Source organism: Sardina pilchardus, chromosome 11 (genome assembly GCF_963854185.1).
Source record: "Sardina pilchardus chromosome 11, fSarPil1.1, whole genome shotgun sequence".
NCBI lineage: Eukaryota > Metazoa > Chordata > Actinopteri > Clupeiformes > Clupeidae > Sardina > Sardina pilchardus.
In genome coordinates, this window is record NC_085004.1 from 25,787,095 (window position 1) to 25,802,596 (window position 15,502).

General features: G+C 44.3%; 2 protein-coding genes across 3 annotated transcripts in view; one reads left to right on the forward strand and one right to left on the reverse strand.

The window, feature by feature from the left end:
- Window positions 1-1,465: 1,465 nt before the first annotated feature.
- Window positions 1,466-9,293, reverse strand: e2f8 (E2F transcription factor 8). Of its 2 annotated transcripts, none has more exons than XM_062548668.1 (14): window positions 8,822-9,293; window positions 7,467-7,551; window positions 7,062-7,301; window positions 6,759-6,954; window positions 6,285-6,611; window positions 5,834-5,995; window positions 5,577-5,714; window positions 5,217-5,429; window positions 5,029-5,113; window positions 4,419-4,911; window positions 3,795-4,118; window positions 3,480-3,612; window positions 2,886-3,232; window positions 1,466-2,541 (listed from the first exon to the last, which is right to left on the reverse strand). In XM_062548668.1, the coding sequence occupies exons 2-14, from the start codon at window positions 7,542-7,544 to the stop codon at window positions 2,380-2,382; spliced, it is 2,898 nt and encodes a 965-aa protein (XP_062404652.1). In that variant the 5' UTR covers window positions 7,545-7,551; window positions 8,822-9,293; the 3' UTR covers window positions 1,466-2,379. The 2 variants fall into 2 exon arrangements, with proteins under 2 accessions (XP_062404652.1, XP_062404653.1); XM_062548669.1 differs by lacking the exon at window positions 8,822-9,293 and adding an exon at window positions 7,712-7,732.
- A 1,908-nt stretch (window positions 9,294-11,201) lies between these two features.
- nav2a (neuron navigator 2a) overlaps window positions 11,202-15,502 on the forward strand; it is a 218,943-nt gene continuing 214,642 nt past the window's right edge. The window contains exon 1 of the mRNA XM_062548737.1: window positions 11,202-11,589. Within this exon, the coding sequence (XP_062404721.1) occupies window positions 11,500-11,589 (90 nt within the window). The 5' untranslated portion in view covers window positions 11,202-11,499. The remainder of the gene's footprint in view (window positions 11,590-15,502) is intronic.

A 15,502-nucleotide genomic window follows, 5' to 3' on the forward strand; every position in this document is an offset into this window, starting at 1 on the left:
ATAGAGTTCTTCTAACTTAAATTTAGGAGCTGATACGTTTTCTTTTGTTTTGTCTAGCTGATACCAGACATAACTGAGCTCAATTTAACATCAGAATAAGATTTTGACTATTTCATAATTTCAACCTCTAATGAAAGCCTACATACTATTTAAAGTTTAACTTTAACTTGTTCTTAGATTGATCTGTTCTTTTGCTCTTAATAGTTTCTCCTAAAAGAGGTTTAGGAGAAACAGGTCAGAATTCAGTGATCTCCAAAGAAAATCTGACAGCAAAATATGTCTCTAGGTTGCTTAAACATCCGTAACATGTACAGCAAAAATACTTTGATCCATACTATCTATGATCCACAGACGTACTTTCTCTCAGAAATAAATCAGGAAATCCATTTTTCAATCACAAACCCAATGTAAAAGTAGGACATTAATGTCTGGGATCATTTTCCACTTAGTAAATCTAGATCAAGAGGCAGGTTCATTCCCAATCTCTGTAATTCCGACAGTGATCGAGGAAGCGCTTGCCTCACCGTGCTGGAATGTGATAAAGGCCCAGGAATAGCATTTTAATGCAGCCTATCCAGTAATCTCTGCACATACCAGTCCACCCAGTGTTACTTTCAGGAAAAAATGGTACCAGCTCAGCAAAAAGGTCAGACACTCCACCATGAGGTATCTGTCTAGAATCACGTATTGATGAAAAGCATTGTGAAAATGTTTTACTTCCTTCTTCTTTCTTGTCGTTTTACCTGCTTGTCATCTACCTATCATCAAGGGGATTCTTCAAACAAATATCGTGGTTTAGTGACAAACCTGGGTAAGTTAACTCAGAGTACATGGTAAACCTCCTAATGGAAGAGCTATATGGCTTCATTCGCCTAACAATGCCATTGGGCTCTTGTTGTGGTTTACCACTTACTCTAAGTTAACTTACCCAGGTTTATCACTAAACCACATACTTGGAATACCCCCCAGTCCATATTACTATTTTATGGGCACAAGACACACTGTATTACTTACTGTTAGAGCCTTTATATCTTGTTGTCCTTCCCTCTCCTCCCGTGGACCCTAGCCTTGATACGTACACAGGATGCAGGCCCTTAAATAGAGCCCATCTTTCAGCCACCTCCTCAGGCTGCGCTGCTGGACCACAGGCTTTCCAGTTAAACCATCCTCCCAAAATAGCCCCTGACAGGAGCGAGGGGGCAGGGGGGCAAGAGACACTAGTCTGCAGCCCTGGGCCGGGGCGGCAAGCTTCCCATCAGTCCATTTGCTCATGACTTATATCGGTCTTTTACGCTGGCATGGGGGAAGATTCCAGAAGGACTGGACGGTGTAAGTCCCTTTGTGATGGGTGAAGGGGTGTAAAGGTGCTGTTTATGGGAGAGGGGCAACTATAACAACATTGCTTTTGTTCCACAAGGGTGTATTATGTACAATTGAAGAATTGAAGACAAAAGCCTCAGACAAGTCATTTTCAAAATAAGTATATTTATTACATTTCTGAATGAAAAGACGTTTTACTATATTACTATTAGAGTTGCCTGATTTAATCTAAAACAAGGGTCATTTTTGACATTAACTTGCAATTCTATCACAATTTTTAAGGGGTAAAAGTCAAAATATACAGTGTGCAAAGTTGTAGTATCCTATGGTTTATTAATACATACATTACAGTATTATCTACAATACTTTAATTGTACTTTTTTTCAGTCAGATGGTCCTTTTCTTGAAACAGAAACAACCCCAGACCAATTTTTTGGTTCACTACGGGTCTATGGCACTTTCAGACAGTAAGGTTTCCTTCCCTTCTGGACATCAACTTCAACACGTTTATATTCATCAGATACAGCTGTCATTTCATGACCTTAAGATTCCTCTTTATACAAAACCCTTTGACCAATTAAATTCAAGTTATACCACATTATAACACCTGCATTTTACACAAAGTAAAATGTTTCAAACAAACACTTCGGAATAAAACTGTCCTCGTGTCAACTCTCCAGCTGACTGTAATTGGTTGAAAGAAGGCTTGTGTTTTCGGGTTCAACCTGAAACGGTTTCTCCCCTCTCCCCCAGGGCAAGAGAGGCACGCATGCGAATACCATGAATAGCACCACGTCCAAACGCTTCGTAGCTTCAGCGCAGCTACATACCCTGAGCACTAGTACACGATGAAAGCACCTTGACACCCAAAGTATGGAATTAATGCATATCTAAAAGCACCACTTTCAAGAATAGTCAATGCCACAGTACAAAACCACGACCAAACATCCTGTATCCACACACTCAAACACACACATACACGCACGCAGGCTGGCTCAGGGGTGCAAGGGTGTTTAGCAGCAGAGAGACGTCTGACCCTGGCCATGAGGGTCATGTCTTTCAGGCATCTTCAGGACTCACGTCCAGTTTCCTCTGGGGGATGTAGAGGGTTTTGGTGGGCACTCCAGCGGTCATGGTGGTTAGGGTGGACAGCGAGGACACGGGCGTGTGGAAGAGACTGTGCTGGACGGACGGGGAGCCTTTTGGTGTGGCCATGAGGGACTGAGGGAGAACAAAAGAGAGAGTGTGAAAACCACACCCAAATGGTCTCCATTACTTATATACCCCACCCGTAAAGATCCTCTTTCAAAGGGACTAACAAAAACACAAATACTTCAAAAGAGATAAGTGACAAGATGACTGAAGATATCAGTTGTTTAGTGTGACTGCTGAAACTGTTACTTTAAAAGTGAACACTAATGGAGTTCCAATTGGTTATATAACTGTTAAGCCATTACTGTATTATTGGAAACCTGCTAACCATTGTCCAAAGGAGAAAGAAGGCCATTTAATTAACCACATGCTCATAGTTGCTACTGCTGGTCTGTGGGCTGTGTGGGTCTTACCTGTGGTAAGCTAATGAGAGTCAGTTGCTGGTTGGACGGTGCAGACTGGAGCACTCCAGCAGGGGACATGGGCTTGACGAAGATCATCCCCCGATGAGGGAGCCCAATGTGGGCCGCGGTCAGGGGGCTGGCTTGCTCGCCGGTGGACGCGGGGCTGGGCATGGAGGTGCCGCCTGCGATGCTGCCAGCCGCGGGGATGAGCCCGATGTTCTGCAGGGTGAAGTTGAGGATGGCCGGGCTGGGGCTGTGGGTGCGCTGCATGTGGGCGGGGAAGGGCGAAACCGAGGGGGCCATGTGGAGAGACAGGCCGGTGGGGGTGAACTCCTGAGGCTGCAGGGGTCTGGAACCTGACGGAGAAATGGACACATTTGGCAGTCAGACTACAGATTACAGATTCATTCAACATACAATATCCAATATAGTCTGTAGATTTTGGGGTGGTGAGTGCTATATTATATTGTTTAACACTCTGTAAAGCCCCTTCATAAATGAATTTCAATTTCAATTTAATAAGAGGCATTACTACCAATAGTACCACTGCTTGAGTGTTCCTGAGCTCTAAAAGGCACTGTGAGTCAACATGAGTTTGCGCACCTGCTGTGGGGGTTTTGTAGATATTTGTAGGTGTGGACACTTTGCCCGTCTCTCCGTTGAGTCCATTTGGGTCCTTGTAGCTGAAGAAGGACTGAGGTGTAATAGGAATCAGGTAGCCTGTGGGTATCAGAGTCTAGAACACAGAGAGGAAAAACATCATGACTTTTTTTCCCCCTTCCCCCTCCATGACAACGTCAAAACGTCCAAGTATCACATCAATGTCAGATAGAAGGATTAACAGAACAATAGAGGGATTAACGTAATCCAGTTAGGAGAGGCATATGTTTCATGACTGTTCCCCGTCCCAGTGCTCACCTCGGGGTGCAAGTGTCCGGCCTGTACCACCAGCTCCTGCAGGGGGACGCCGTGGTTCTGACTCTGGACCTGAGTGGGGTGAAGTGGGGTGAGACCGGCCTCGCTGTCCGAGGCTGCCGCCTTCTCCTCCTTCTCCAGGAAGGTCTCCAGGCTGTGCTCCAGGGGCTGGGCACTCGACGAGACTGGACTCTGGTTCTCCTGGGGCTTGGTGAACTCTGGGTCCAGGTGCAGTGCTCTGGGGGAGGGTCGGCTGGACACCACCAGACCCCCACGGCGGGCCTTCAGCCTGGCCTGGAGGATCTCGCACAGCTTAGGGGACACGTCCTGACAAAACACCCAAGGGGCAGTCGGTGAGCACCACAGGATGTCACAGGGTACATGAATCCCACAAGCAATCAAACACATTAAATGTTTATGTCTGAACACAGTGTTCAGTCATTTGCACCTTGGACAACAAATACTTTATAAAAAATCCTGTTCTTTCATTGGGTTTAGCTGTGTGAAGTGGCTCATTGTACTGTTCATATGAAATGTCTACACACTTCTGGTAAGCAAACACCTCATACAAAGCCCTCCTCATTGTCATGACTGTGCTCGTGGGCACTTATTCTCAGGTACACTCACCTCTGATGTACCGTTGGCTTTCTTGACCTTTGACGGACTGTTTTCCGAAGATGACTTGTCCCCACTTTTTCGCTTCAGTGCAGAGGGACTGCCCGATTCACCGCTGGACACACAGACCCCCTCACCGCCCGAAGCGACGGTCAGCGGCGATCGGCTGGCGCCGTCCCCGGGACTCTCGAAGGTCATGGAGCGCACGGCCAGGCTGGTCGGCGCCGGCCTGTTGGAGGCGTGCGGCCGGAGGGAGGCTGGGTGCATGTAGACGGCGATGGGGCCTCCCGTCTGGTGCTGAGGTAGTAGGACGGGGATGAGGGGCGAGCACGCGGCCGGGAGATGGGACAGCGCCGCCTGGGTGAGAAGAGGCAGGGACACCCCGCGGCCGTCCTTCACGGAGGACACGGGTGTTGATGCCTTCTCTTCAGCAGATTTGGCTTCTTCTGATTTTTTACTGCTGAAGTCCTCTTTGGAAGATCGTTTCGATTCCTTGTTAGGTTTCCTGAAAACAAAAATCACATAATTGACACTTCAGTAAGGATGACATATTTGTAATTTAACGATGCCACAAAATGAAATTCTTAACTGATCACTGAGCCATGGTAAAATGAGCACTCACTTTGATTGTTGGTCCAACTGGATTTTGCAGATAGCAGCTAGCTGGGCCATCTTACTCGGGAGGAACTCGGAGCTTGATGACTCACCTACGAAACAACACATGTCAAAGATGAGCTCACTCTGTCTATGAATACAACTCAAGTGGTCTATCTGCTACTCTCTTCTGTATCACTGGAGTCCTTGACTTACTTGAGGTGACCCTGGTGGGGCTGGAAGGCGCAGAGTTGATCTTGCGGCGGTCATCCTGGATGCTCTTCACCATTTTCATCAGGGAGGGGTGCCGGGTGAACCCTCTCTTCCCACCAGGGGACGAGAAGAGGTTTTTGGCACAGTTCTCAACGGATGACCGAGACTCAAGCGCTTTGGCTGTTGCAGTGGTGGATGACGTGGTTCTAGGCACTTCTAAATTAGGGAACAGATTCAGATGGAGGTCACAATCATGACAAATTGTATTCCAAATATGACACAGCGTGATATTTTGGTCACTGCCCCAAAGCTTAAACAAATAAAAACACTGCGTTGGACACTCAGGTTCCTATGGTTGCTCACCCTTTGGAGATGGTAAGTCCTCAGGCCCAGTCCATTTGAAAGCAGGCTTCCTCCCCCTCTCCTCTGTCACGTGGACCTTCTTGATCAGCTCCAGGCTGCTCAGAACGTTGGCAATGTCATATAGCCTCCGGATCTTGGCTGAAAATAAATATCAACACAGACAATGAAGGTCAGATTTAAACTAGGTCTTTTAACAACGTAGCCAAGCGTGTAAACAAGCACAACAAAAAAAGATAGCTGGTGATTGTGATACTCACTCTTAAACTTGCATTTGTTGATGTCCTCAACCGGGTCCTCCCCGATAAGAATTTTGGCAGCCACCTCCAAACTGACCACGCGCGGAGTGGACACGAGGAACAACATGACAAACTTCTGACTCATCACCCTCAGAGACTTGTCCTTGCGACTGTTGACAGAGGCTGGGCAAGAGGAGAAGAAATAGGTTATAATTCTGAATGTTGAGCAACACCATAACATAACTTTCACTGTAAGACAATTCACTCCTTTGTCAAAGACGTGTTTAATAATTTCCACATCTGTACTACTCTACATACAACATGCATGTAAAAGCAATGCAAATGTGGAATGTAATGTGTGGAATTATGGAATGTGTTGATGTGTGAAGAAGAATATCCTTATAGGACAATAAAGACTATCCAAATGTATGGTAACTGATACAGACTATAGAACACATTTTATTCAACTCACCACCTCTGAACTCCAATCCAGGGAGTTCCACAAAGCACATTTCCTTTTGGCCATTCTCGACGTCCGCTTCCGGCAGGAAATTCTCATCGTTCTCCTTCTCCTCGCCTTCCAGGTCGAACTCGCGGTCCTCCTGGTCCTGGCTCCACTGGCGGATCTGCTGCATCTGCTGACCGTAACGTTGCTCCTTGCCGGCTCTCCGCAAACTGGCCAGCGTCTGGGGCAGGTTGGACCGCCCGTGCCACGTGTACCGGTTCTTTGCCAAGCGGCTCACCATGTGAAGGCTTTCCAGAACATTCATGATGTCGTAGATGCGCCGCCGTTCCACATCTGAAAGATGGTTTATGTGTTATCAAACTGATCATGTATAGTCACATTACAGATGGGCATGACTGCATACTGTTTACATATTATTATTATTATTTTTTTTTTTTTTTTAATGAATCCAAACTAATATCAGAAGAGACTGTAACCTACTCAGTTCTCCAGCTACATCGTCAAGGCAGATATCATTGTTGACTGCAGGGTTTGGGTAGTCGGGGTAGCGAGCAAGGAATTTGTGACAGAGGAGCCCCAAGCTCTTCTCTTTTCGACTGATCTGAAGCTTCTCAGCTTCTTCACCTATTTCTGGCTCCTGTTCAGTCTGATCAGTGGTTGACCTTTCAGTTTCACCCTGTACATGAAAAATGAACATGAGATATAGACATAAACATCTACATGAGCAGAGCGCTCATAACAACAAAAGACTTCATTGTAATCTGTGATTCTAACAGGTCTTACATTTTCCGTGTCTGCTCCTTCAGTCTCCTCCTTGCAGAGCTCTCTTTCACGGTTGCGGATTTCTGGGCTCGCTGCACTTATGAGCATCTTCAGGTTTGAGGTAGGAGTCCAGGGCTCACTGAGGGATCCTTTGCCCTTAGTGGGGGTTGTCAGGGGTCCCATGTTCTGCTGGCACTCAGAATATGAGGAGACCTTCCCCGGTGTTTTAGTCAACAAGTTTGGCTCCGCAAACACATCCCCCTAAAAACAAGCAAACAGTCTCTCTTTCAGAATATTCCTTCCCAGGCATTTTCAAATGATGAGATGAAATAATAACAAACATATATAACTGCAACTGGATGGAATGAGTTGCAAAATACTTCGGTAGTTCATTAATTCATTCATCCATCCAAAACACGTACTGACCTTATGATCTTGTGCTGGTTGCACACGAGTGTGTGGTTTCTGGCTCAGATTTTGGATATCTTGCAAAGCACTAGTCATTTTCCACCTTTCAAAAAACAAGCAACCTGTTAATAAGTGTTTACAACACAAGCCATAAAGCTTGCTACAAATGGTTACCGATATCAAAAAACATATTGTCAACCGACTATAGCCAAGTTAACATTTAATGTAAATCTTTAAGTCATTGCAAATACAGATAAACACACCTTTTCTTCACTGCATTGTACATTCGCATTGTTGTGACGGTTGATCTACCAGTGTGGCATAAATTTGAAGATACTGCTCGGTAAATATTCCATAATGGCTTTACTACATTTAGTACTAAACCACTGTTAAAAGCATAGACTGTAATGAAATTAGATAATTCAAACTTCACTTTCCAACGTTACTTTGGCGGTAACTGCCAACTATTCTATGGAACTACTGTAGAACGTATGGATAGCCGCGCCCCCTACCATTATCAACCAATAATAGCGAAGCGGGAGAAGATTTCACGGAAGTGTAGACGGTCCCGCGCAGGTACATATTTTTTTAAAAATCTTGGCGCGGAATACCCTTCGCAAATTCCAAATGACACAACCCGGAAATAAGAAACGTTTCTAATACAGCGAAAAGGGAATTTAGGATTTGGATAAACGCAGGACTATTTCTTCTATTAATTTTAGTTAAATAGATGATGCGGAAACAAACGAGCAACAATCCTGAAAGCCATGAAGATGAGTGTGCCTAGGAAAATGCTTTGATCCATTGATACGTGCTGCTACTAGGTTGACCCACGCGACCAAAGAATTCATCTTATGTGCAGTCTAAACTCACTAACATTACTGCTGTCTTGTTTCCGTAACCATACTACTATTTACTAGACCAACATCGTGTATTTACATATATCGCTAACTAGCCAGAGAGAGGGAGCGCGAATTAACTGCTTCAGTGCTAGTTTGAATTTAGCGGTAGGCTACGCTCCAGGTTAACTGTAAACATTTAATGTTAGCTTGTGATGCACTAATCTAACCATATTCAGAATTCAGCTATGGGCATTCAGACAACGGGTTCTCTTTAAAATGGTGATATGTAAAGTGTTTCATTCTTCCAATCAGCCGTTACGACCTTTACGTTAATGTTAACATTACATAAAATTAGCTTGCGCGCTAACCTTCCCTGGGTTAGTTGAATTAGCTAGCAATGCTGGCTGACGTTACCCGGGCTTTCTTTTAGCGCGCCCTGTCTTTTAAAATGAGTTAACTGATTTAATGAAGTATAACGACATCCACATTTCCAACATCATGTCCATGCATGCAGTGGTACAAAAAACTTACCTCTTTGGGTCAAAAGCTCTTCAACTTCTCTCCAACTCTGATTTAACATTCAGGCATGACATGGACAGGCCTAAACAGACCACGGAATCTCCAATATTTAGCTCCAAAAGACTTATTTAGGGGTACCGACAAATACAAATCGGAACATAAACGACATTCAGTGAGTCGAAATTAACTTAGTTAGAAGTCAAAACATAGTAGTAAAGCATACATCTCCAGTAATTCAAGTGGAAACGTTAACCATCATCTGATGGTATCCACAAGTAGCTCAAGTTACACTTCTGGTCACCCTAAAGTTGCAATGTATCATTGCACAGTCATTCGTGTCAATATATTCCTAAAACCTAATGGCATTCATTCCTCTGATCTGTCCATCGGCCAGTGGGTCGTTCGTGTATTCCAGTGAGACAGATGTAAGTTTATACTACCAACTTTGACCATTTGTCCCGCCTAGAGCCACGGAGAGAGAGACCAATGTTTTCTCTACCACTCTGGTCCCGCCCAATACTGTGTACATACATACAGCGCGCCTTAATCTGCCCCACCTTTGCTTGCCCCCTAGCCAACCAGAGGATAGCCGAGACACTTTGTCAACAGAGGAGGGGTCGGGCAATTGTAACTGGTACTATTTGTTTTAACAATGACTCATCAATTACAGCTGATCATACAGTTGTAGAGAAAGAGCATGCCACGTAGAACGAGGCACACATCTAATCAGTAAATTAAAACATCTATAAAGCGTCAAATCATTGCCATTTCGAACAGCGTTATTGCATAAAGCATATACTGTGATAAAACACATTAATTGAACTGCTTGAATTGCTTGAAGCACCTACACATGGACATGGTTAATTGCTCGCATGCAAAATTGTCCAACAATGTATGTAAAATACAGAAGCCACCAACATGTTTCATTAAAGCAGTAAATTGCAGTCCTCTTGCGAAACGCAATCGATAGCTCATCAGACCACATCACTCTTTCCCACCAACCAAAAGTTGTAAGTTATGTTGAAAGTTTTTTTTTTTTTTTTAATCTAACATGTCTGGGCAAATGAGAAGAAGGTGTGGTGGGTGGATCACACTTGCAAATGAGAACTTCTTTGTTAGTTGCAGAGTAGGCTGTGGAATGCATCGAATTCTTGGTGGCTGAGCGGCGAAATTCGAAAATTCGACACTAGATGGCAACAAATTCATTCTCGTAGCAAGTTGTCATGGAAACGGAACGCGGAAAAAATGGGGAGAGACGGAGCTTGGAGCAGTGACGTAATGTGATCGATTGAAAGTAGTGGGGCTCTAGTGGTGAGACAGAATCGCATGCACTGGCTGCTCTGCTGCACGACTCAGCTAGGGAACAGAGAGAGAGAGTGAGAGAGGGAGGAAGGAGTGTGGAGGAGCATCCCATGCGCGAGTAGATCCTGAACAGTTGTTTTGGGGTAAGTAAGCTACATAGTCTGGTTTTACGAAAACGGTTTGCCTTTTTCATGCATCGTCTTCAACAGCCAGAGTCTGTTTGCAAAATAAGAACTGCAATCTGTGTTTTGGAGAGTGGTTGACATTTAGTCAGAGAAGTAGCGATTGCTTCAGCTACCCCAAGCGTATTTGGATTCTTGCGCTTGCACGAGTGCGGATTCTCTTTAGCAAAAGCTGAATAACCAAAAAGAATCATGACTAAGATAAATAGTACATTTTATTGAGATCTGACGTTTATTGGAAGCATTTGAAAGTAACCAGCCGTTGTCAACGTTGGCTTGCAGTTTGGCTTAAGATTTTCAAAACGGCAATAATAACAGTGGCGCAGTGGCGTGCACCTGCTTGAAGGCAACTCGCTTCAAATAGCTCTGCAGTGCTTTAGGGGTTCAGTCAGATGTGATGTATGATCACTTCGTTATTATAAGTTTTGTGGGCAAATGTTCCTTTTTACTCAGGTTGTACTTACTGATTTATCTGGGCGTATGCGATAATAAACCTGTAATTTAATATTGTCAAGATCATACATGAATAGGCTACCCCTCTCACATATTCATTTTCTTTCTAACTCGATAGATATAGATGACTTTTCCCACAGATCAGCTTGAAGAGTTAAGCTGAAGTCATTCTAAGATAGTCAGCATTGAAGTTACATCTTTGAGTGGCAAAGCCTATTCAATTGCCCTGCATTTTTCTCTGTACAGGCATCGGTGTTGGTGGTGGTAAGAAGACATTCTGTCTGGAGCACAAGTCGTGACAGAGGAACACTGTGTCTTCTGCATCCTGATTTTTGTGGCAGCCAAGAAAGGTCAGCGATGTAGAATATCAAAGTAAATGGAGTCATGTTGACTGTGTGTCCTGCATGGTTTAGAACCTCCACATGAAGGCGATGGATCATGGGCCATCATGAAGCTCCCCCTGATCTCCCCCTGATGTCTGTGACTCGTCTGCCTCTCTGGACCATAGCTGAAGAGAAGCACCATGGTCTGACCTCACCTCTGACTGAGTCTCAACGTATTGCTACTCAGTGGGTCAGATGCCTGTGTTTGGAAAGGTGATGCTTTGAGAGTTTTGGAAGAAAGAGTATGGGGGCCTGAAGGACTTTGGTTTGGGGGACATTTAGTTTATTTAAGAGAGGGTGTTTTTTCCCCCCCTGCCTTGTTGGATATTTGTTTTCCGAAGGAGGGACGTGTGGATATTAAAGGAGACCAATGAAGAAGATGGAGTCAGGAGCAGAGGCCCCACCACCCCAGCAGCAGAGGAGGAAGCCAGTGATGCATGGCTTGGAGGACCAGAAAAAGGTCAGTCCTGGTCTGGATTTCAAAATAAAGTTTTATCTTGAACAACCATCTTTTTACATTTGCTTGACATTCTGTTTGACACTGTTCTCTGTTTTTTAAAATAATAATAAATAAAATGTCAAAAACTCCTTTGACAATTATTGCACAGTTGTGGTTTTACATAACTTCAGATAACCTTTAGGGTTATCTTTTATCCAATTCAGTGTTCTCTTGCCATTACTATAGGCTGAAGAAGGCTTGAGTGTACCGTGTGTCCCTGCTATGTGCCTCCCATTAGTGCTCTGATTTATGATTGGTTGTGGTCTGGTGTATCCCATGCCATATGGGCCAGTGGTGAGGTATCAGGTGCGGCGGCTGCATAATTGACTTGTCTGGTGAGAATGTGTGTATCATTTATGGGTTCTCTCAGATGCATGAGGGGACTTCACTGATTGCACCAAAAGGCTTACATTACACTGCAAAACAATGAGCTTGTTTCTAGAGTATGATACGTTTGATTTACACTGCGTTTCCATTTTGGGTGTTAAGAACTGTGAGGTCAAAATAAGCTAATAGGGGTGCTGGTCTAGACAGGCGTTATGATGGATGATTGTGTGGATGGTCACTGGGAGGAGGTTGGCAGTGAGTGGCATTAGTATGCAGTGGTGGTAAGGGGTTTCAGGGGTTGTGGTGGGAGCCCATCTGTTCTGGCCTTGGACCAGCGGGAGAGGATGGCATCTGGGGTGGCATGATTTCACAATGGTGGAGTATGCATTCCTCAAAATCATGGCTACTGGAGTGCTGAAGCATCATGAATTCGCCCCATATGGGACCTCTATTTGCCATTGTAGAACAAATGTGATACAGTAAACGGGTTCTGTAAGAAGTATCTCAGTTATGTATCTACTTATGATTCCCAATCCCAACAAATTGTTCTTGCGCAGGGTTTGAGGAGAAGGCAAACTGTGCCAACAGCAATATGTTATCTGATCATTTTTCTGATAAGCTTCCGCCTCCAGACTGGGCACGAGTTTGTGGCTTATTGTATATACTGTAGCAGACTTGCTGTCTTTGTGGGGTATTTTTCCTTCTGCGTCTTGGGTTCCGTGGGATGAATTTGTTGAGTAAGTGGATCTCCCCATGCGACTTGAATGCCTCTTAAACACTGGCGTGTTTTCCTCAGACTAAGCATGTAAGCCACGCGGAGGGGATGGTTTGGGAGAGCTCACGCCTGTGTGGTATCACTTTAGGCACACCGGGCTGTTTGCCAAACTGGAAAAAGCTGCTATTTTCCCCCTGTTAATCTGATACATGGAGACACTTTTTGGCGCAATGGGGATGTTCAAAGGAATGCCTTGGTGAATCCGCCCCCCCCCCCTATATTTTGCCATCTTTTTGCTAAATTATTGATTTGATCAGGTAGCCTATGTTAAATTGATCACCTGGGATTTCCTAAAGCATGAATATTAATTGGTGTAACAAACTTCCCAGCTGCTGTTTTGTAGTTTTCCAAAGACGGGATTCCTTCAGAGGATGCAGCCACCTAAGGCGAAAGCTACTGAAAGCCAGAAGTGTTGAGTGGTAATTAAGAATTGGTGGCTGAGCAAACTTGTGTTGCGTTTTTTTTTTTTTTTTGGCTTGATGACATGTTTTTGAAGAAGCTCTGTGATGTGCTTCTTCTCTTGTGTATACATATAGTAGTACTGATGCTATCTGAAATGTAATGTAATTACATAGGCTATGCATATGGATAATGCATATTTTAAGTCCTTATCTGAGAGCATTTGAATTCAGTTCCCCGTGTTGCGATTGAAGATCAATAAAGTCTCTCTACTACACAAACAAACAAGCCTCAGCACACGTTTGCAGCTTCCTCCCAGTGCACAGACTCCACTTTAATAGCTGCAGCAGTCTTCAGCTGTGTGGAGCTCAAGGTACCATCTCCTTCCTCTCATATGGGGGCTTAGCCTTTTAAGTCAGCATCGGTTTCCAACTTTGACATCATTACCGTGGGAGGCTTTCAATGCTCAGGGGAAGGAGACGGTGAGACTGTTGTCTCTGCTGCGCCGCGCTGCAGTTGATCCTTAATAAACTGGAGCGCTCTTGAGGTGGTGATGTGACTGGAGGGGTAGGCCATTGTAAAACAGTGTTGTCTTCCGTGGAATAGGTTGTAGGCGCCGTTCCCTAATTACCTGGCTTTGGATAGGTTTTCCCAGATACTCCTGGTCTCCTCACATTGTCTGGGTCACAGACGTAATTGGATTTTTCCCTAATCCTACTGTTTGGAATTTATTTTTTTGTCAGATGTTCTGGTGATTGTTATTCAGTGAACACTAATATGATGAAGGGTATAGACTATCAAAACACTGTGAAGAATAGAAATCCATTTGCTGAAGCAGCGAGTCTACCATGTGTTTGTCTGATAGTATATTACACACGCTCAGTAGTCTCGGCTTTTGAAATTCACAAACCGCTATGGGGTATTGTCATTAGTCAATTGAAATTCAATGTCATATTGCATTCTCTCCAACACAGTGGAGTCAGTTATAGATTCCCTACAATATTGAATGAGCAAATTGTGCTCTGTGAGGGAGAACCCCTCTTACTCAGGGCCCTCTGTTCTCGTCAGGACTATAGCTCAGATATCTCAATAGCACTGATCGGGCTATCATTGTGTGTTTTCTACAGAGCCTTTACCCCAGTTAACCTCAGTCTGTGGCAAATATCTCTTACGATAATATATGTAGAAGATATCCAGAGCTACGTATATTTATGTATGTATAGCCTAGAGTGGGTTGGTTTGATACCCTATTCAGGAGTGGTTTTTCACTTAGTGGATGGCTTTTTTGAGAGGACCCAGTGAAATGCCAACGGGGATATTATACTTGGCATGTCACTACGGAGTTGCTCGATGTCTGAGTGCCGATGTGCAGTTGCCAAATTTTGCGGTTTATTTGCTCAGTACTTGCACATGAATTTTGATGGGGTTCAACAGGGATATGAAAATGGGGTCACAGGTAATAAAAATACCCCCGCTTCTCACTCTGCACCTTGTGATTGCAGCTCAGCAGTCGGCCCCAAATGTGTAAATGAAGGCTCTACCCCTGTGCGTGCGTCAGCCGCTAAAAGCCTTTGAACTGACACATCCCTCTCCGACTAACTTTGCACTTTGCGCCGCCATCGTCGTCTATTTTTGGAAAAGCCTCTGGTGCCGAAGCTCAAGTCCTGTCTTCATGAGGTGCTGACAATTGGACAGGGGTGTCGGAGGGTTCATAGGAAGTCCAGCATGAACTGTGCAGTCTTTGCTTTGAGACCATAGGAAGCCATTAAATAAAATATATGCTGGTCTCTCACCAGAGATAGTGGATTGTTACCAGGTCTCGCTAAAAACAGTAAAAAAAGGGAATTTTAAGGACAAGGATGTGTGAATGTACTGCTTGAGCTATTATTTGACCTCTTACCAGGTTGCCTTGGATACAGTTTGACAAATATTACCTGTCATAGTTGCTGCAGAGAAGCCGTTGACTTTGGTTTGCATGCAGTTCAAAAGAAGGAAAATAATGCAAATGGTTTAAAGAATACTTTTTTTTTTTAAGAACGACGTAGGCTATATACTGCTACATGCACTTCCTGTTTTCTGAAGGCTGTTCCCTATGAGTAAGAGATCTTTCTGTTATCATGGGAGATGTAAATGCTAAGGATCCGGGAGAAGATTAACAGAAACGGAATGATTTTCTTTTTTGGAATGAAGCCAAAACCATTCTCTCATTAAAACTGGGGTGGATCCCATGGTATATGTGTGTAGTGTGTGAAAGCATGAGTGTGTAATTGAAGCACCTCCTGAAATAGGCTTAATGAGGACTATTTAGATCATGCAAGCTGTGTTTTTGTCTGAGAGCAACCACTGATTTCATAGACTGCTACACCTATTAAT